The sequence below is a fragment of the Mustela putorius genome, unplaced genomic scaffold, assembly GCF_011764305.1.
Source record: "Mustela putorius furo isolate JIRA1106 unplaced genomic scaffold, ASM1176430v1.1 tig00000129_pilon_pilon_pilon, whole genome shotgun sequence".
NCBI classification, from domain to species: domain Eukaryota; kingdom Metazoa; phylum Chordata; class Mammalia; order Carnivora; family Mustelidae; genus Mustela; species Mustela putorius.
In genome coordinates this window covers 24,431,267-24,447,632 of record NW_025421290.1, presented here as the reverse complement: position 1 = coordinate 24,447,632, position 16,366 = coordinate 24,431,267, and the positions used below count along the sequence as shown (strand labels likewise).

The following is a 16,366-nucleotide window of genomic DNA, read 5'->3' as shown; positions in this document are numbered from 1 at the left end:
AGATCACACTTTTGCAGGCTAGGGTACCCATACCCCAGCTGCTAATAGCCCACAATTGCCTCCCTCTGCCTCTGAAGAAAGGCCAAAGGTAGACAGAAGTCACAATCTCACCTAGGAGGTTACATTACACCTTTCTACACCCTGCCCCCACCGAAGCAGCCTACAATCAATGACTACCATAGCTACAATGGCTTGCCTCCTCACTTTGGCTCCAAAACTTTCCAGGGACTCGGCCTGAATCTAGACCCCAGCTTAGACCACATGCTGTTTAGGTTCTTCCCCTGCTACTTCTCCTTTCCTCACTCTCTCCTGAGAGCATCTTGCAACAAATCACATGTACTTAATTAAGTCCCTGACCTGGGCTCATCTAGCAAACATAACTTAGGATAGTATCAGTAATAAATCAAATTGTATTTGATTTGACAATTGTATTTACACTAGGGAGACAATGTCAACCAATATATGGAATCGTTTTATGATTAAGGTATAAAACACTAAAACATTTAACCTCTACGATTTCCATAAATACTGTAGGTTTATATGGAAGCATAAGGCAGAGAGGGTATATACAGACACAGATACAAACTTGTTTGAATAACAATTTTGATAATTTAATGAATACATGCTTTGAAAAGTACTATTTTAATAGGGATACTTTCCAAACACTTAAGAGATAAAGTGACAAATGATGATAAACAGTCTTCTACAAGATTTGAACCAAACATCCCCCTCTTATCATTTCACCAGTAAGTTGCCTAGTGCAATTTCTAGCACCCTCTAGTGGCAAATTACCCAAGAGAAATAGAAATGATTCATTTAATAAATTTAATGTGTTTCTAAAAACCCTGCAGTAAAAATAAAAAATAAAAAATAGAAAAGGCTGTCCCATCAGGGATGACTTTCAGAGAGTCTGGGACAATGAAACAATGGGACAATGAGAAGAGTCACCATTTCAATAAGAGCACTTAAGATTGAGGTAAGTAACCAAAAGGAAAGTCTCTCTACTGGATAAATAAGTCTTTCCATGGGACAGCTTGAAAGATCTGCTATTGATTAGATGTCAAAAAAAAAAAAAAATCTACACAGAAAGGAAAAAGTGACCTTCTTATAAGGGTACCAGGGACTGAGACAGGCATAAATGGTTGCTGCTCATCAGATATTCTTGGTGGCAAGGCACTGTGATTTCCTACATTCTGCTGCTACTCATTCCATGGTTTCATAAGCCCAGGAATAATTCTATATTAAATGAAGACCAGATCCTTATTATTCAATTTGAAAGTTTGTATGTGATATATATATGTGTGTGTGTATATATATATGTATGTGTGTGTGTGTATATATATTTTTTTGGTAATGCTCCCTACTCTACCCCCAGCACTCAAAACAGTATTTGCCTCTTGATAAATACATGTGAATGAATGAATCCCAAATGCAATGGGACTGAACTGAAAGTTTTAAATAGAGAAGTGACAGGTCTAATTTTGTACTTAGGACAGACCACTCCAGCTGTAGTGTGCAGAACAGACCAGGAACAGTCAGCTAAAATCTGGGAGATCTGTGGTGGTTGTATTTCCCTCTTGCTGGACATATTTTAGGCTTTATCATAAAATATTTGTTCTGAAATAACAGTCACTTACGTATCAAGCTAAGCTGAGGCCTTGGTAATGCGTTATATTAGCTCTTTTAGAAGCTGGGTTTCTTTCCCTTTCAGTTACATAAACAGCTGAAGTTTATACAGCATTTACTATAGGTCAGGCGATCTAAATGTTTTATTACTCATTTTCTGTATATTATAGCATAAGAATGTCAACCTAAAGTACAGAAAAAAAAAAAAGGGGGTGTTCAGAAGAGCACCTAGGTGGCTCAGTCAGTTAAGCGACCAACTCTTGATTTCAGCTCAGGTCATGATCTCAAGGTCCTGAGACTGAGGCCTGCATCAGTCTCCATGCTGGGCATGGAGCCTGCTTAAGATCCTCTCCCCTTTTCCTCTGCCCCTCCCCCTGACCTCCACCCCGTTCATGCACACATGCATTCTCCCTCTCTCTCAAAAATAAAAAAGGTAACTTCAGTTGAAATTACTCCCAGATATGCTAACAGAGTGAACGACTATGTGAAAAATCTAGTTATCCCTACGAAGAAGTCCTAAATAATTTTGTTTTTCTCATTTAGGGTACAGATTTACAGTGGCGTTTCCTATTCAATAAATAACCACAACTGATGGTCATCTAGCAAGTGGCAATTCACACCCATTCTTCTACTAATCCTGTAACAACACTGTGAGGTCAGTATTATTGACTTATGTCAACAGGGACTTAGGCTCTCAGGAATTCAGGTGATTTACCCAAGGAACTCATGTAGGTAATGGTAACCTCAAGATTCAAACCTGAATTGTATATGGCATTCTGGCTACCCAGGCACTTCACAATTATGAATGCACCAAAACTGGAAGAGGAAATCAACTCAGGTGCACCATTTATGGTTGGTTATATGGCAAAAAAAATTCTTTTTGGCATAATGGCAAAAAATCTCCAAAGTTCAGGATCATGTATGACGAACAAAGAAAATTCAAAGAGAATACTAAAATCTTTTAGCTAAGACCATCACGCTCCACTAAGCATCAGAAATACTAATCCACACAATGGGTACACTTAAAGACTTTCTTCACCTATACCTGGACACATGTCTCAGAGAAAGCAAATGGTTAAATATAAAGCAGCAGAAAAGGAGAGCAATAAAAACAGAATCAGTATTCTCATAAACAATCCAAAATTTCATCATGAAACAAAATACAGCTGACCTTTGAACATGGATTTGAACTACAAGTGTCCACTTATAAATGAATTTTTTAAAAATACAGTACAGTACTGTAAATATATTTTCTCTTCCATATGATTTTCATAACATTTTCTCTAGCTTACTTTCTTGTTAAATACACAGTGCATAATATAACACACAAAACGTGTTAATTGACCATTTACATTATCAGTAAGGCTTCCAATACAAGAGGGTATTAGTAGTTAAGTTTCTGGGCCATCAAAATTATATATACATGGGTTTTCAACTATGTGCACCCCTATACCCCACATTATTCAAGGGGCAAATGTAATTCTAAAAGATGAATCAAAGCCATTTCCTGGACTTGGAAGTATCAATCTCAAGAATAATGCTAGAGATAAGAACATGAATTATATACTTGTTCAACTAAAATGCTTCATACTGTTATGAGCTATGGAGATGAGACAGGGCAACAGAGGTGGAAAAATACATAGGGATGATCCCAAGAGCTTATAATCTAAAAGAAAAACAGCAGACATGGAGGAAAATTCAGAGAACCACTCAGTGCTATGTTCTCTACAAAGGATTGTGAGTGCTGCAGTTCAGATAATGAATCAATATGAGCAGGATTTAGATAGGCAGAAAAGAAGGGGAGCACTAGGATTATGGGAAAAAGATAAGGCAGAGTAGCAGAATATGGAAAAGGATGCATAACTGTAGTGGAGTAAAAGGAAATTAACCAGACTAGAAAGTATGTGGAATATCAGGGAAAATGGACCAAAAAAACCCAGGAGAAAACAGAGCTAAGCCTGATTTGAATTAATTAACTGCAAAAAAAAAAAAAAAGGCACTATAAGTTCTGAAATAGGATAATAGCACAATATGTTTAATTTTAATGAGGATGATTACCATTTACAACAGAATATATATAAAATGCACAAAATGGAAGAGAGAACTTGCAGAAAGGCAGAACAGCTAGGGAGACCCTAACAATAATCCATGTACAAGGTAATGAGTGATGGCACTAGGAACAGAAAAGGTCAATCCAAGGGTCAATGTGAAGGAAAAATTATGTGAGAAACAAGAAATCAAAAGAGAAAAAAATTAAAAATTACTTCCAAGTTTCTATCTGAGGAAACTGGTCAGTGACAGACCAACAGAAATAAGATAGCTGAAAAGAAAAATAATTCAACAGTCTGAATAAAAAAGATTTTTATTTTTACTTTTTAAAAAGATTTTATTTAGTTGAGAGAGAGAGAGAGAGGGAGAGAGAGGAGACAGTGAGCGTGCATGCAATTGGGGGGAGGAGCAGAGGGAGAAGAATACAGCAGACCCCCACGGAGCGCGGAGCCAACACAGGGCTCAATCCCATGACCCTGAGATCATGACCTGAGCTGAAATTGAGAGTCCAACTGAGACACCAAAGTGCCCCCAAAGAGAGATTTTAAAATGAATATTACACGCATATAAGTATGAGATCAAAAGCAAATCTTTGATATTGTAATCTTTCATAAAGTCTTCAAGATATTGGATGAATAGCATTTTATATAGTTCAAAATACATAAAAATTAATTCATCAGAAGAATTTTCAGTTTCACTTCCAAAGAAAACCTGGCATGACACATAAAGACATCTGATGAGGCTTTTCTATTATTCTAGGTGGTGCTGGAAAAAATTATCTTAAAAAGGTAATAAAACTGAAGGATTAGTGGTGAAATTTTTGAATAAAAATTGAGATTTTATTATATTCATAAGAAAAGTTTCCACCTACTCCATTTAGTCATCAAAAATGTGATTTTAAATACAGAAATACCTACACTGACATCTTAGTTATTTAATGTTCTCATAACAGCAAGCACATTATCAGCTGACAAAAAGGAAAAGCAGTATCCACAGCTAACAACAGACCAAAAACACGACAGTGAAAAGGCATGAGATGAAAATGCCAAGGTAAAACATTACTGACAATGTCTTTCCTTACCTTTGCAGAATTGTCTTAAGGACCTGTGATCACACCACTCAAAAAGCTGAGCTAGATAACGGGATAAAGTATCAATTGTGTTGAAAGAAAATATATACCAAGTTTGATTTTATAAATTTGATATTAAAATATCTCACATGTTCGAAACTGGTGTCTAATTTTCCTTCCTCATATTCTCTTAGTGGTTTTTAGAATCAAAGTTATACTAGCCTCACACAATGAACTGGAAGAAGAATCCCACTTTTTCTATTCTCTAAAAGAGTTTGTGGAAGATTAGAATGATCTATGTCTTGAATATTTGGCAGAACTCATTCTTAAAACTGAATCAAGTGTGTCCTGGCAGGAAGATTTTTATTTACTCATTTCTTTAACACTTATAGGATATTAAGGTTTTCTATTCTTTCTTCAATTGGTTTGGAAATTTACACACATCAAGATTTGTGAGCATGTTAAAGTTTGTGGAGTAGTACTATTTTCTATCAGCCCCCAAACTGTATGCAATTTTTGCCCAAAGATTCAGTTCTTTTTTTTTTTTTTAACACCATGATTTCAACATTACAACTATGGTTGTTTAGATTTTCTTTACCCACCAAACCTATTTGCATCTCAGAAACTCTCCTGAGATTACTTTTTTTCTTCCTACATGAGATCTATTAGAAATCCTTGTGAGGATGTGTTGGTGGAAAACACATTCAGCTTTTGTATGTCTGAAGATGTCTGTTTTGCCCTCACTTCTGAAAAATAGTTTGGCTGGGTATAGAATTCTAAATCGACAACTGTTTTCTCCAGGCATTCTGCAAATACTCTTTTTCTCTTCCAAGGCTTTTGTGGTTGCTGCTGAAAAGGTGTCTGTTTGTCTGATCACTGCTCTTCCTTCATAAATATATATAAATAAGTCTTTTTGTTCCAGCTGCTTTTAGGAAATCTCTCTGTCTCCGGTGCTCATCCCCTTCTCTATGATAGATTCATTTAAGACTTTCCATACATTTGTCTGCTTAGAAATTGTTCTGTTCCTTCAATCTGTGAATTCATATTTTCAGTCAATCTTAGTAAACTCTCAGTTACTACTCCTCCCCATTAGCTCCTTCTTGGATTCTTATTAGAAATTTGTATCTTCTCTCTGACTGCTACATCTTCATCTCCCTTTTATAAATGCCACCTCATTTTTCTCCATTTCATACTCTGCATATTTTCCTTAAATCCATCTCTCAATTTGCTAATTCTCTTTAGCTACATCTCATCTGCTAGTAAACCATCTAGAAACTGAGTTTATAATCTGAATTACTTTTCACTTTTAGAAGTACTATTGGTTGTCTTTCAAATCTGTCTGGTCATTTTGTAGCAAGTCTTTTTTCCTTAATATTAGCATCAAAGTTCTGTTTAATTTTAAAAATGAGATATACATATATATCATACTTCATGCTTAATAATTCCAACAGTCTCTGCAAGTCTAATTTTGCTATGTGTTGTTTCTATTTCTTTCACTCACGGTGACTTGCTTCTTGGATGCTTGTGATCATTGGCAATTAAGATCATGTCTACAAAACTTCTTTATGGTCTAGGCAAAAGTTCATTCTTCCAAAGAGGATTTATATTTGCTTTTCCTAGGCACTTGGGAATACTACCAACTTAGTATGTAAACTAAATTCTTACCTATTTTTTGTTCTTTGGGATCATACAAATGTGTACAAATTCAAGCTGCAAAACTTCACAATGCCTGCCTTATGTTCTGAATGCTCAGGGAAGGCTTTTGTTTATTTTTTTATTCTCTTCACCCATAACCAATGCTGAGGCAGAAGAATTCTCTCTGCAGCTCCCTTTGCGGGGTGGATTTTCTTATTTAGTCTTTTGCCTTCTCTACCTCTCAGGAGTCATAGATGATATCTCTCAGACCAAGCATGAAAATGGGAACTCCAAAGAACTAGCTCACAATTCATTGGTAGAATTTTCTAGAATAACCTCTGCCTTCAAGGGGCTTATATAGTCTCTAGATTTCTACTCCCACTTTCTTTCTGAATTCTAAGGATTTTCCTTATTCTTACCAGCTGACCTATACCATTGAGTAGACTTTCTTTAGAGGCATTTTATCCAGCACTTTAGGGGTTTAAAAATGAGGGGGATTTTCCAGGAGATGCAAGCTGTCATCTTATCAGAAAGAGAACATACACTGCCTTTCTATTTCTACTTATGTATTTGGAATATACTGCCAAATATAAAATTGACAGATCAAGGAACAGAATTCGTTTTGTGGCTTTTGTTACATGCTATAAAATTCAGTGATGAAAATTAATTAATATCACATTTTAATAGTGGCTTGAGAAGATTTATAGATTCCACATCTATTTTGCTTCAGAGAAGTTACCTGATAATATTAAATAAAAGCTCTTTGGTTTTGATGATATCTGGAATAAAACATGATCTTAGTCTGATTTTTATAACTTATCTTCTAAAAGAACAGCTACAAATGTTGGTAAGGATACAGAGAAACTGACACCCTCACACACTGCTGGTGGAATGTAAAGTGGTGTGGCCATTTGGAAAAGAATCCATAGTTCCTCAAGAAATTAAACCTCAAATTATCACTTGAAATGGCAATTCAGTACTAATATATAACCAAGAGAAATTAGAACTTATGTTCTCCCAAAAACTCATACATGAACGCTAAGAGCAGCGTTGTTCGTAATAGCTAAAAGGGGAAAACAACCCAGCAACTGATGAACAGATAAACAAGATGTGGTTTATCCATACAGTGGGCTATTATTTAGTCATAAAAAAGGAAAGAAGCAGTGATCCATACTACACGGTGGATTGAGCTAGAAAATATTATGCTAAGTGAGAGAAGCCAGACACAAAAGACCACATGACTCAATTAAATGAATGTCCACAATAGGCAAATAAAAAGATACAGAAAGTAGGATTAGTGGTTGTTTAGAGCTGGGAGGATGGCGAATCTTGGGAGGTGATAGATAGAGGTTTCACAGATTGTTTTTGAGGTAAGGAAAATGTTCTAAAATTGGTTGTGGTGATGATTGCACAACTCTGTAAATATACAAAAGCCACTGATTTGTACACTTTAAATGGATGAACAATAAGACATGTGATTACACTGCAATAGGGCTATTAGAATAAAAACGACACAGATAAAACAAATTCTGTGGCTACAGCATAAATTGACCTGAAAAATCCTTTGACAAAGCAGCACAAGCACCATTTCTAAGGAAATCCAGTCTCCGTACAATTGTAACCCTTCTTCTCCTTTGAGTCGATACTGCCTTTGAAAGAGGAAGCAAACATAAGGACAAAATACATTATTTTGGTATTCTGAAAGCATGATTTCTTAGGGATATGGTAGGATAAGGCTAGTTTGCTCTAAAAATACATGTTTACAAATGATCTGAAGGAGGGAAAGCACAGTAAAATCTCCCAAGCTGACAATTATATGATGCTCTTCCTGACAATAAGACACTTAGTTGATGAAAATAAATCACAGGGCTTGTTCGCGGGCAGCTGGAGAAGCCAGCTCCACACGACAATCTGAGGTATTCAGGAAGATGACGAAGAGCTTGCATGGCAAGGCCCTAGGCATGAAGGCTCACACCAGATGACCTAAAGACAAATGACACGTGCATGAATATGGGAGGCCTGGGACCGATTCTGGAAGCCGAGAGAAAGGATTTTTCTCCTGCTAGAAGGCTTGGCCCTGAAGAAAGTATGGGCAGATCCCCTCACACGGACAGCGGCAATCCCTCCTGTCAGGGGCTGAAAATCTAGAAAGGAATACAGGCCCCTGAGGGTGTGAAGCTAAACTCTACTGGGGAAGAAGAATGTTCTGTCCTCTGAGGCTCTCACCCTACTTCTGGGGAAAGAGACAACAGGCCTGCTGAGGATGGGGGGTAAAAATGAAAATCCTCCTTTTCACTTCTACCGGGAGGATGGAAAATAAGAGTGTCCAGTTCTCACTGTGGTGTAACTGCACAGCATCACACTCCAGAGGGAGAGCTGAGGAGAGGAGGTGCACTCCTGGCAAGACCTGCCATGAGACCAGTGGGCCTGCTGCAGAACCGAAGTGCGGGGTGCCTTGTTCACGAGTCATTTAGAATCTCGCAACAGTGACCACAGAGCACTATAGCTAACATGGGGCCCTTCCAAATGTGGAGTTCGCTGCAGCCACACAGGCCATACCCCCCAGAGGACTTGCCTCTTGAGCAGCAAGAACAGCAGCAGCAAAAACTCAAGAGGCACAGAGGAAAACCAAGATCATCAAAAATCCCAACAGCCGAGACCGTTACCATTTTGGTGTATATTCCACAGGATTTTACATAAACACCTAGACTGCTGGCCCTGGAACAACATAGGTTTGAACTGCATGGGTCCACTTATACCTGGAATTTTCTGGAAAAATACAGGACTGCAAATATATTTCCTATTTCTTATTATTTTCTTAATAACATTTTCTTTTTTCTAGCTTTCTATATTGCACAAATACAATATAGAATACACACAACATACAAAATATGTGTTAATTGACTATGTTATCGGTAAGGCTTCCAGTCAACAGGACGCTATTAGTAGTTAAGTTTGGGGGGAATCAAAAGTTACCCACAGATTTCCAGCACTGCAGGGGACTGCTGCCCGTAACCCCCTGCATTGTTCAAGGGTCAAGTGTACATGGAGACACTGATACATACCATTTTTCATTTCACAGAAATGGTATACTGTACAATCTCTTCTGTAGCTTTTTATTTTAACTTATTAAAGTATGGAGAACTTTCAAAAATGTTAAATACAGATCATCTCATTCCAACTGTATAGATCATACAACATAAAGATCCATGTTCCATTTAATCAAACTCATATTGTTAAGGCTTCTGAGGGTCTTAGGTTTTCCATTATTAAACATGATGACCACTGGATATGAATAAAGTGGAGTGAGGACAGAATGAGTTAATCAGAATAAAGTGTTTCACAGAGTACTTGGCAAGTCACAGGCTCTCTATAAATGTTAGTGATTTTAGTATTGTGTCCTATATAAAGATTGAACTAATTTACATTCCCAACAGCAGGGTAAAAGAAATTGGTTTTCCTAAATCCTTGCCAATTCTTCCAAATTTTCCCTTTTGTATTTCTTCTATGAATCATTTGTTCATGTTCTTTGATAGTTCTCCTATAGGATTTCTTATGCTTTTGAATTTTTAACTGACTTGCATATTGAGGATATGAGTCCTTTGTTGTAAGATAACAAACACTTTTTTTAGCTTAAAAATTTTTTTAAAGACTTACCTCCGGTTCCTAGGACTTTGAGGAGCTCAAAATTTTCAATCCCCACCTTCTCGGCATGTCCAGTTAAATTAGCTAAAAAAGAAAGAGAAAAAAGAAATAATTAAGGGAATCAGTAACAAGAGGAGGCCCATAGGGGCTTCTTAAATACCAGCAATGTTTTATTACTTGACTTTGGTGGTTAAGCCAGGGTTCACTTAATAACTATTTGTTAAACTATACAGCTATGTTTTGTTCGATTTTCTGTGTGTTATATATTACAGGAAAACTTTTTAAGAATTTAGTAGCTATATATCATTTGTACCTAAAGTTAACATAAAAAATGAGGTGTTAAGAGACTACTGATCAAGATAATCTGAAAATAAGCACAAATTCCAGTATGTAACTAGATATGCAGTACAAAGAAAACTGGAGAGATTTAGACAACATATTCATATATTTAACAAATATTTATTGAGTGTCCATTAAATACATCCCCAGCATCTAAGCTGGATTCTACTTCCGTTTCATTCTTTTTTTTTTTCTTAAAAATTTATTTTATTTGATTATTTTAGAGAGAGAGTGAGCACAAGCAGAAGGAGAGGCAGTGGGGGAGGACCTCCAGCAGACTCTGCACTGAGCACAGAGCCCAATGTGGGACTTGATCTCACAACCCTGAGATATGACCTCAGACAATCAAGAGAGGCTCAACCGACTGAGCTACCCAGGCACCCCTCTACTCCCATTTCTGCCACTATGCACCTGCACATGAGTTTAGCCTGCATTAGTCATTTAACTACTCTGTGTCTCAGTTCTCTCATCTCTGAAATGAAATCACTGGTCTCAATGAACTCTGCTAGCTCTAAAATTTGCTTAAAAAGTATAAACTCTTTAAAAACATATTCTGTCCTAAATAAACAAAATTAGGATATCGTATGAAGGAGTATTTTCCAAAGTATATTCCTTTGATTCTGGTCTTATCCTATAAGATGTTAATAGATGTTATATTTGGGTGGAAAACATGCTTTCAAGTCAAATAAACTTGATGTGGTTGGCTTAAACAAAGTTAATCGGGTTGCTTTACTGCTGAACTGCACAGATGAAAATCTGCATGGGAATCTTCCAAACTGAAATACTGTATGTGTCAAATTTATTGGATCACAAAATTATTTTGCTTTGAAATGCATTTTGCTTTGAAATGCATTTAAAAAATAGGATGGATTAATGGATAAATACAGGTATGGCTAGATATGTGATAACACAAATAGATAAAATGTTAATTACAGAATCTAGATAGCGAGTATAAGAGTGTTCAACATCTCTGGAACTTTTTTAATTTTGCAAAACAAACTGTATACCCACTGAATTTAATCTATTAACAATTTAATGTAATTGTTGAAATGGCTGGATTTGGGTCAACCATTTTATTTTATTTGTTTCCAACTTGTTTTTTTTCTTTTTTCTTCTTTTTAAAGTTTTATTTATTTAAATAATCTCTACATCTGACATGGGGCTCGAACTCATGACCCGAAGATTGAGTCACATGCTCTTCCAACCAAGCCAGCCAGCCACCCCTTAACTTGTCTTTTCTATTGTTTGTTCCCATGGTCCTACTTTTCTGACTTAAAACAACAACAACAACAAAATACCATTTAAATGCTTTTTTGGATTTCATTTCAATTTTCACATTGGGATTTTAGCTCTACTTCTTTCCATTATTAGAGTAGTTGTTGCCCTAAGGATTATAGTATACATCTTTAATTACTCACAGTCCTCTCTAATTAATACTGTACCCTAAAAATAAAGAAACTTTGCAATCATTCTTCATGGAATACAGATACATATTAAATGGAGTATCTTCTAAATATGCTGTATCTGTACAACTTATATGATTTATAAAGAAAATAAGAGGAAAGACAGAGGCTATTCCATTTCTGTAGGTATTTATCATTTTTTATCATCTTTTTTATCTTTTCAAGGATCCTAAATTTTATCAGATATAAGTTTTGCTCAGCCTTGAAGAACCTCCTTTGACATTGCCTGTAGTACAGAATTCTCGTTTTCTTTTATCTGAAAAAGTCTTTGCCTTCATTTAAATTTTTTCATTGAGGTACAGTCTATAAAACTTCCCCTTTTAAAGGGTACACATCCTTGGTTTTTAGTCTACTCCCAGTTGTGTCACTGGCACAACTAATTCTGGAATCCTCTTCATTTCTGAAGACTACTTCCCTTTGATAAAGAATTCTGGGAGGACAGGCCTTTTTCTTTCCTTCCAGCACTTTTAAACATGTTCTTTCACTCTCTTTTGGCCTCTGTGGTTTCTGAGGTGAAGTCAGTCATTAAATGGATCATTGCTCCTCTATTTGAAATGTTATCATTTTTCTTTTACTGCTTTCAACATCTGCTCTTTATCTTTGGCTTTCCAAAGTTTTGCCATGATATGTCCCAATGTGGACTTCTTTGGGTTCAGTCAGCCTGGTATTCACTGGTACCTTGTATCTGTTGGTTTGTTTTTCATCAAATTTGGGGAATTTCTGCTTTAACTTTTCTTTTTTTTTTTTTTTTAAGATTTTATTTATTTATTTGACATAGAGAGATCACAAGTAGACAGAGAGGCAGGCAGAGAGAGAGGGAAACAGGCTGCCCGCTGAGCAGAGAGCCCAATGTGGGACTCGATCCCAGGACCCTGAGATCATGACCTGAGCGAAGGCAGCAGCTTAACCCACTGAGCCACCCAGGCACCCCTGCTTTAACTTTTCAAAATTTTTTTTTCTATCCCATTCTCTCTGTCCTCTGAGATTCTATTTCCATGCATGTTAGATTGTTTAATACAACCTAAAAGGTCCCTGAAACTGTTCATTTTTTTGCTCTAATATGTTTTCTCTCTGTTCTCAAACTAATTTATATTGCTCTATCTTCAAGTTCATGTACTTTTCCTTCTACACCTCTATTCAGCTGTTAAATCCATCTACTGAATTTTTATTTCAACTATTGTATCTTCTAATTCTAGAACTTCCATTTGGTTCTTTTCCACTGTTTCTATTTATTCTTGTTTTGTTACTCACTGAGAGCATGACATTTTTATTTCACTGAGCATATTATAACAGCTGCTTTAAAACTTTTGTCTGCTACTGCCCTAATATCCCCTTCATCTCAGGGCAGGACTCAGCTGATTATCTTCCTCTTCGGATATGTTCCATGTTCTGGATTTTCCATACATAGGGTAATTATGGCTTGCAGAAATGTTAATTTGTGAAGACTATGAAATTGTCATTTTTTTTCTCCAGTGAGAGTTGTTTCTTTTCTTTAGCTGGCAGGTATCTTGGGTTGGCCTGAACTGTCAACTCTACTTCTTAGGCGGCAGCTCCAGTCCAGTTCAGATTTTTTTGTCTTTAGCTGAGCTGTTCTGGTCTGTTGTACTCATGCATGGCTCCAAGGTCAGTAAGAGATGTGAGTTCACAAAGGACTCCCCCTCCTCTGGCTCTTCTTCTTCTGGGATTTCTCTACTATCTTCAGTGATCAGGGCTCTCTGGTGTCAGTTTTCTAGTCTCCCTGGCCAGAGAAACTATTGTTTTTCCACCAGAGTTCAGAGCACAGACTGTACATAGCCTCAAGCTAAAATCAGTGAAAAGACAAAGTTACTCCTTATAGCTCCCTTCCTTCCCTCCTCCAAATATATACTCCCCAGTAGAGCCTATCTGCTTCTGTCCACTCACAAGTGCCTTAAATAGTTGCTTTTTATATTAAATCCAGGTTTTACAGTTGTTTTCTGCAAAGGAATTCTCCAGGAGGGGGTCTTTTCCGAAATTACGAGAAACAAAAGTCTTCCCGCATACAGTCAACAGGATGAAAGGAAGAATACGCCACCCCCAATATGCCACTACAGCATGCTGATTCTTTTTGAAATAAAGTTACTTAAGAAACAGCCAGAGAAAGAAGGCCACTGACCTCCTTTGCCCCCCATCCTGAACGCAGGATACAAGTCTCTCATTTGAAAGGTATCCTCCCTGTACCAGGAGAGTAGAAGGCATCTTTATTACCAGAAATAGAGGATTTAGGGCCCAGAAAGCTATATAAACAAACTTTGTTACTTCCTCACTAATTTGCTATAAACCCAAACACTTCAGTCTTACCAACTTATCACAAAGCTAACTTTGGTGACTTCTTTGAGTCTCATATTTCTATAGGCTCCTGGACATATAAAATTAAATGTTTTTCCCCCCGTTAATTTGTGTTATGCCAATTTAATTATTAGGCCAGCCAAAGAACCTAGAAGGAAAGGAGGGAAAGGTTCTCTTCCCCTGCAATTACAAAGTTTCTATTTTAGCGGCTGAAGGAGCAGGAGGCTGGCTGAGGACAAAGCAAAAGCTGGCGCCTTGCACCCCCCCCTTCACCCGCTCCCCTCCATATGTGTAGCATTCCTCAGGCACCCCTGACTGCCATAAAACGATAAATAGTTAACTTGCAGAGATCACAGTCCTGCAAGGTAGGAGTCTCCCTTGGTTTGCAAATGCCCTTGAGATTTACAAAGAAGTTACCTTATCAATAGCCCTAATGTCACCCTCCCCTCCATGAAAAACCGAAGGAGGCGGAGGTAGAAGGGAAAGTAAATACTTCTAAACCTAAATCTCATTAACAAGGATGCTTGATAGCAGGAATGTAACATTCCACCAGGAGACTCCCAATTGTCTTTACTTGATAGTAACCAGGCCTTCAATATCCTGATAGTGCTTTTCTCGCATGCGTGGGCTAACCAGCCAGTTCTGCTTCTGTAAGATTGCTTTGTCTGCTTTCGCGCGGGGTCCCCTGACCCAATCCACTGACGCCAAGTATGCCTGTTCAAACTATCAATCAATCAGCTCAGCCCCACCCGAAACTTGTTTGTATCTGTCTATAAAAATCCTGCACCGACCCAGCTGACCCAGCTCTGGACCTCTCGGCGTTATCGGCGTTATTATCATCGGCAACGAGCCGCACAGAGCACAGAGATCCAGGTTCGAACCTGCAATAAACGACCCTTGCTGATTGGCTTTGACTCACGTCTCTGGTGGTCTTTTAAGGTGGGGGTAATATTCAATTGGCATTTCACGGCTGCCCCAGCAAGTTAACTTCAAAGAATAAAATAAATATGGAAAAGGTGATCTGATAAAAGCTCATCTCAGGGGTCTTCAATTTAATACCCAATAATTCTTTTATGTTACGTCTGTTAGGCAAAGTGAGTAATCAGACATACGGAAACAGATCAGTAGGAAGCTCTACCAATATTCAGGCATGGGGGAGAAATTTATTAGTTACAAAGATCTCTTTCATTGTGTTAACAACAAAACACGTAAAAACAAATGGCAAATAGGATTACTGTATAGAATCTTCAGCACTGACAAGCACATATTTGAGCCTATGAGTCTAGGTGTCTAAATCATTCTCATTTCTGTGCTATCACTTGTTATAATAAGTAGAAGCCTTTGAACATGAAAGTCTAAAAATAAAGTACATTTCTCTTAATTAAATTGTTAACCTCAGATTAAGAGCTCAAACTTCCCGGCAACAGCACCAACATTCATTAGAACAAGACTTAAAATATTTACATACTGTGTTTCACCCTGGAGGTGAAGTAAACATCAGCCAATTACAGAAATCTGAATTTCTGAGTCATTACGTGCGGGAGCTAAGTCCAAAATGTACACTCATCAGAAGCTGAGAAGCTACTCCACGCCAGGGGCCAGACTGTACCAGAAATAAGCCTTTACACAACTGAGAGACAGGATTGTCCATTGTTTTCCTTCCTATGTGAAAATAAATGCCACTTTATTGTGGTTGCAGGAGGTCCTTTTTCCGGGCCAGGCCAGCCTCTGCCCACCTTACCCTCCTGTCTAGTTCTCTCCACAGGTAAGAGAAGTTACTGACCTAATTATGCAGGAGTCCAAAATCCTGATTGGGCACAGTTAGCAGGATGGAGGAGGGGGGCGGGGTGTGTCACTGTGTCAAAATAAGAGTTTCCACACAGAGTCTGTGTTCCTGCCTCAAACTCTTGGTCTGGCCTGAGCCACCACGGACCAACGGCCATTCTCTTGCACTTCCCCTTCACTCTCCCAAGGCTTCAGTTCCCTGCTGTTCGCTAGCTGTCAGGGGCAGAGGACCCTCCTTTTGCTGTGTCCTCAGAAGGTCACACTGTGTTACAATGCCTGCACATCACTCACCTCCACTCATGGCAAAAGCATTTTATTATCTCTCAGCATCACAAAAAGGGTGAGGTCAATACTGTAAGATAGTCTAAGAGAGAGAGAGACTATATTCATAGTTTCATTACAGTATATTGTTTGACTGTCCTGATTATTATTGTTGTTAATCTCTTAC

The 16,366-nt window shown here is 37.7% G+C and overlaps 1 protein-coding gene across 2 annotated transcripts in view; it reads right to left on the bottom strand.

The window, feature by feature from the left end:
* RPS6KA5 (ribosomal protein S6 kinase A5) overlaps positions 1-16,366 on the bottom strand; it is a 175,175-nt gene that overhangs the window by 115,687 nt on the left and 43,122 nt on the right. For both annotated transcript variants that reach the window (XM_045071267.1, XM_045071273.1), the window contains one exon: positions 10,037-10,108. In XM_045071267.1, coding sequence (XP_044927202.1) covers positions 10,037-10,108 — 72 coding nt within the window. The remainder of the gene's footprint in view (positions 1-10,036; positions 10,109-16,366) is intronic.